At 51.4% G+C, this 6,000-nt stretch overlaps 1 protein-coding gene across 1 annotated transcript in view; it reads left to right on the top strand.

Moving 5' to 3' along the window:
• Positions 1-5,009: 5,009 nt before the first annotated feature.
• Positions 5,010-6,000, top strand: part of LOC149312169 (thyrotropin-releasing hormone-degrading ectoenzyme-like) — a 298,564-nt gene continuing 297,573 nt past the window's right edge. The window contains exons 1-2 of the mRNA XM_089524096.1: positions 5,010-5,048; positions 5,082-5,854. Coding sequence (XP_089380222.1) covers positions 5,025-5,048; positions 5,082-5,854 — 797 coding nt within the window. The 5' untranslated portion in view covers positions 5,010-5,024. The remainder of the gene's footprint in view (positions 5,049-5,081; positions 5,855-6,000) is intronic.

Raw genomic sequence — 6,000 nt, 5'->3', positions numbered from 1 at the left:
TTGAAACTTGATTTGTTTGGAATTACACATGCTTTCTGGTCCAAACATCTTTTATCACAATTCTATTACAGTGGGCCCTTGGTATTCACTAGGGTTTGGTTCCAGGACCCCCCATGAATAACAAAATCCATGGATGCTCAAATCCCATTACATGTAATGGGATAGTAAAATGGTGTCCCTTATATAAAATGGCAAAATCAAGGTTTGCTTTTTGAAATTGAAATATTTTTGGAACATTTCCATGCAGTGGATAGTTGAACCCATGGATACGAAGGGCCAACTGAATTTGTAGGGGTTAGTTGGAGCAAGTTGCTTACACATTTCACCAAAAATTGCTAGTTGCTCTATATTTATCTACATAAATCCAAATATGAACGGGATGTGCCCTAAAGACATATAGACACTACTTGCATCCAATCTGAAAAACCATTTTAACATTCCAGTATTCCCATTATAGAGCTATGGCATAAGAAGCCATTTGGTTATCTCTTATTGTGGACACCGAAGGTGTATCTGGTTAATTGCATAAGCCTGTCTATAGTTGCCACTACTATTAAGTGCCTTCAACCTGACTCCAGTTTATGGTCACCCTAATATAAGATTTTCTTGGTGATGTTCAGAGGATGTTTGCCATTGCCTTCCTCTGAAGCTGAGAGAGCTAGACTTATCATGGCTAGGGATTTGAACCATGCTCTCCCCAAATGCCAGTCCAATACTGAAACCACTATCCCATGCTAGCCTTTTTCTGTCATGTACTTACCTTGAAAATCTATGGTTTCATTGATGTGGGTTGTGCTTTCAGTGATTTAGATTGCAACTATCTCATGTGTAGTTGCTATGGTGAATTGACCACTTCATGACTATCCTTCCAGTGAAAAACTTCTTGCTAGGTTGGCACTTGGATGACATAAAGAATCCACCACAGAAGTTGTGTTTGAACTAGACAAGAGTTTATGCTCCATTTACACAGTTCTCATGAATGCAGAGTCACTTCCTTGCCAGGATGAGACATTGGAGTAGGACTCTATGGAGGCTCTATGTCACTGGTATCCTTAAATTTTGTTCTTATGTTATTAGGTATTTAATCTTTTTTGTCTGTGCTGAAACCTCAAGCCAGTCATATCATTGTTATGCTTATGGTGAGACTGTTTGCTCCCGTTCTTGCCTTGGGGTAATCCTTTTGGTTTAAAGTCATATATATTCTAATATTTAAGATATTTAATATCTAAGTGTGACATGCAGCGCTGTATTTTGTGTCTGTGACAAACTGTTTACTTCACACAAGTACATGCTGACTGGAAAAAAAAGCAGGTCTGTCAGGAGTGAAATGAACATGTTGGTCAACAGGTTGCTATTATCATTGTCATAACCACCACCATTTTTAAAAAAATCTGTTTTGTACATGAGGGTTTAATGTCCTGATGCTATTACATTCTTAAACAGTGTTTTTAGTTGTTAGTAAGGAGTACTTCTAGCAGTGTTAGAGCCACTGGAGGTCAGCAGCAGCCCCCGGATATACTGTAATAAATCTCCAGGCATTTGAGGAAGTCAGTCAAGTCTACAAAAGCTTAAATCTTTAACATCTTTTACTCAGGGTCTCAAAGGTGCTACAAGATCCTTTGCATACTGTAGTCTTGAGGCGCAGGAGGTTGTTTTTGCTTTAATGGACTGAGGAGTTTATCACACAGGGGGAAATTGGAAGTTTAAAAGTGTGCAACTGCTATTAAAACGCGATTAAGATTTTCATACAAAGAAGTCATTATCCCGGAAATAACCAGGGAATAACCAGCAGCAAATCACTCATGTGATTTTCCCGTAAATGATTTGCTGCTGTCTACTGCCTGGCTATTTCCACGATAATGACGTTTGAATCTCTTTTCATTGAGCCATCATGTGAAAACCTTTATCACTATTGCGTGATTTGACCACAATATTCCCGGAATAATGTCAGTTTAATGGTGATGTCATATAAAAATCTTAATTGCGAATGTGCGATTTTCATGTGCCACTCCCCTTTTAAACTTCCAATCTTTCCCATGTAATAAAACGCCTAACACGGCTTTGTTATTTGTTGCTATGTGCCTGTAAGTCAACTCTGACTTATGGCAACCCTATCATAGGGTTTTCTTGGCAAGATTTATTCAAAGGAGGGTTGCCTGTTTTTGGCCTTGTCTCCACGGCCCAAATAAAATGACCTCCCCAACATCACAGTGGGGAGACTGGACGATGCATGGCCCAAACTGTGTTTCTGATTTGAACCTGTTCAACACCAGAACTAGGGTATGACACCCTTAATATGCATTAAAATAATGTACTCTTTGCTCTAGATCTTATGCAAAGTTCTGTAGACCTTTGTTTCATGGCTGGGCAGCTGTTTCAAATGCGTACCACTGTGACAACCAGTTTGTTCTCAACTGGTGCCAGTTAATCACTCTGAAGTTAGGACAAGTCAGCCTGTGAGGTGATATGATAGCCCTGTTTAAATATTTGAAGGGATGTGATACTGAGGCGGAAGCAAGCTTGTTTTCTGCTGCTCCAGAGAACAGGACCCAGAACAATGAGATTCCAGCTCAACATTAGGAGGAACATCCTGACAGTAAGGGCTGTTCAACTGTGGAACACTCTTCCTTGGAGTGTAGTGGAGTCTCCTTCCCTGGAGGTCTTTAAACAGAGGCTGGATGGCCATCTGTCGGGGATGCTTTGATGGAGAGTTCCTGCATGGCAGAATGGGGTTGGACTGGATGGCCCTTGTGGTCTCTTCCAACTCTACGATTCTATGACTCTATGCCATGTGATTGAGGCTGGGTGCCTCATTCTGATCTCAAAGTGAAGTGAATTGTGGCCATGATCAGCTTCCTGGTGTCAGAATGGAGGGGGTATGCAATGGGGAAAGGTTGGAGCAGCCAGGATACTGCAGTCCAGGCTTTCCCATGTGCTCCTTTCTCTCTCTCTTTTTCTCTCTGTCCTGGTGGGCTTTCCATGGCTGATTGGGAACTCTGGTCTCCCAGAGCTGGGAAGGCCTGGTGGTAAGGAACATGATGACAATTCTCACTAACCACACAGCCTTTCTTTTTTTTACACACCTTGCGTCTTAATCCAGCACTCAAACCCCCCTTTACACCACATTGGCTCTCTTATTAACAGGGGTATCCCTTTGAAAAAAACCACCCTTCTTCCATCAGTTATTGAGGCTCCATATTACTCAGGGAGTGCAAACATGGTTCTGGCACTGGCATGGTTCATTACTCTGTGGCACATGGCTTGCTTGTTGAGTTCACAACATGCATCCAGCCCTGGCCTGGAAAGTTAAAGGGGCACATACTGGGAAGGGTTAAACCATTTTGCAGAAAAAGAAAGCCTGCATTGGTGGGTGAGTGCTTATTGGGGACTCCATGGCTGCATCCACACTGGAGAAACAATTTGGCTTGAGCCCGTTTAACTGCCATGGTGCCCTGTTGCTGCAGAGACTAAGACCCGGAGCAATGGATGCAAGCTCCAGGAAAAGAGGTTCCACCTCAACATTAGGAGGAACTTCCTGACAGGAAGAACTGTTCGACTGTGGAACACACTCCCTCGGAGTGGAGTGGAGTCTCCTTCTTTGGAGGCCTTTAGACAGAAGCTGGACGGCCATCTGTCAAAGGGGATGCTTCGATTGAGAGTTCCTGCATGGCAGAGTGGGGTTGGACTGGATCAGGGCCCTTGCGATCTCTTCCAACTCTATAATTCTATGAATTCTGAGGTGCCACAACAAACTACCATGCCCAGCTTCTTAGCCTGGAAGGCTGAAATGTAGGACGCGTCCTGCAAAAGGAGGACTGGTCTGCACAAAGAGCCGAGCGCGAACGCCACCCCCCACCCCCCGATCCCAACGCCCCGGGCCTCTCTCCGGCCCCCAGACCAGGTCCCCCCGACATCGGCGCTGCCCTGAAGAGCCAAAGCGCAGCGACCAGGCAGCTCCGCTGGGCCCCGACTTCCCCTTTGCCACACCGCCAGCAGCAGCAGCAGCAGCAGCAGCAGCAGCCCGCCTCCCGCTTCTCTGCCTGCTGCTGCTGCTGCTGCTGCTCTTCTTCGGGGTGACAACCCAGGGGCGCCGAGCCGGCTGCGGAGGGAGCCAAAGGCGGAGAGCCGAGGGAGCCGCAGGGAGGAAGCCCAAAGGCGGCCCCGAGCGGGAAGCGAGTTTGGGGCGCCGGGACTTTGAGGAGGGAGAGAAGGAGCCCCAGAGGGAGGGAAGCGGAGGAAGAGGAGGAAGAAGAAAAAGGGGGGCCACCCCATTCGCTTCGCCGGTCCTCCTCTGCCTCTTCTTCCTCCTCCTCCTCCTCCTCTTGTTCTTCTTCTTCCTCCCCTCCTCCTTTTCTTGTTCTTCCTCCTCATCCTCTTCTTTTCATTGTCATTCTCCTTATTCCACGTCCTCTTGGTTTTCCTTTTTCTTCTCATTCTCCTGTTCCTCCTCTTCCTCCTCCTCAGAGGAGTCCCCTTTGGCGTCGGGCGGGAAGAGAGGGCTGGGAGGGAGCCAGAGCCCGAAGCGGTGCCCAAGTTGTGCGCTTCTGAGTCCGACCCGCAGGCTCCGCCGAGGAAGAGGAGGAAGAAGGGGAGGGCGGGGCCTGTGCTGGCCCCTCCCTTTCCCCGCCCCCTTCTCCCTCGTGGCGGGGCTCCACCGGGTGCCTTCTTCTTCCTCCGGCCTCCGGGGCTGCTCTTCTTCTTCTTCCTCCTCCTCCTCTTCTTCTGAGGGACGCCGGCGAAGAGAGAGCGGCTGCGGCAGGAAGAGGAGAAGAGAGCGAGAGAGAGCGAGAGCCAGCCGGGTCCCTCTTCTTTCTCGAATTCCCGCCTTCCCGGGCAGCCTCTCATGCCTCCCTGGCCCCGGGGGAGGGGGTCCTTGAGGGAGCAGGAGGAGGAGGAGGAGACCCTCGGCCGAGGAGGAGGAGGAGGAGAAGGAGAAGTAGGAGCAGAGGAAGGAAAGGAAGCAGTAACAGCAGCAGCAGCATCAGCAGCAGCATCAGCCCCTTCCTTCCCCCTCTTCCTCCAGGATGATCGAGGAGGATGCTGCCACCGCCGCCGCCGCCTCCGCCGGGGCTTCCTCGCAGCGGACCGGGCGCCGCTCGCTCTCTTCGGGGCAGTGGGCGGACGCGGCGGCGGTGAGACCCCGCACCACGGAGCGGCACATCACGGTCCACAAGCGCCTGGTGCTGGGCTTCGCCGTCTCCATCCTGGCCCTGCTGCTGGTCACCATGATCGCCGTCCTCCTCAGCGTCCGCGTCGAGGAGTGCAGCAGCAGCAGCAGCGGCAGCCCTGCCACCGGCACCACCACTAGCAGCAGCAGCAGCAGCAGCAGCAGCGACCCAGCCTCGGTGGAGAGGAGCCGGGCCAGCAACGGCTCCGGCGGAGCCAGGGAGGAGCCCCGGGAGAGGGCAGGGATGGAGGCGGAGGCCCAGCAGGAGGAGGAGGAGGAGGAAGAGTGGCAGAAGCGGCGGGAAGAGCCCCCGTGGACCCGGCTGCGGCTGCCGGGCGACCTGCGGCCCTTGCACTACACCCTGATGCTCAGCGTCTTCCTGGAGAACTTCACCTTCAGCGGCGAGCTCCACGTCCAGGTGGAGTGCCTCCGGCCCACGCGGCACCTGGTGCTCCACGCCCACCGCCTGCAGGTCCACCAAGCCCGGCTGGCCGAGGACCGCCTGGCCGGAGCCCTGCCCGTGGCCGCCTTCTTCCTCTACCCCAAGACCCAGGCCTTGGTGGTGGTCCTCAACCGCAGCCTGGAGGCCCAGCGCAGCTACAACCTCAAGCTCCTCTACGGGGCCCCCATCGAGAACGAGCTGCTGGGCTTCTTCCGCAGCTCCTACGTCCTCTACGGGGAGAGGAGGTGAGCCGGCAGGGCAGCCGCACCCCAGGGAGAAGCCGCTTTGGCACCGCTCTTAACTTTTCTGGCTCTTTTGTGGTGGTTGTTCTCGAAAGGGAAGATGAAAGGAGGGATAGTTTTGAGGAAGGTAAAAGCCAAAGTTTTTAGTG

The sequence above is a fragment of the Sceloporus occidentalis genome, unplaced genomic scaffold (assembly GCF_023333645.1).
Source record: "Sceloporus occidentalis isolate IW3139 unplaced genomic scaffold, rSceOcc1.0.p SCAF_5, whole genome shotgun sequence".
Classification (NCBI taxonomy): Eukaryota; Metazoa; Chordata; class Lepidosauria; order Squamata; family Phrynosomatidae; genus Sceloporus; species Sceloporus occidentalis.
The sequence above is the reverse complement of the archived record's forward strand: the minus strand, read 5'-3'. Positions and strand labels throughout refer to the sequence as shown.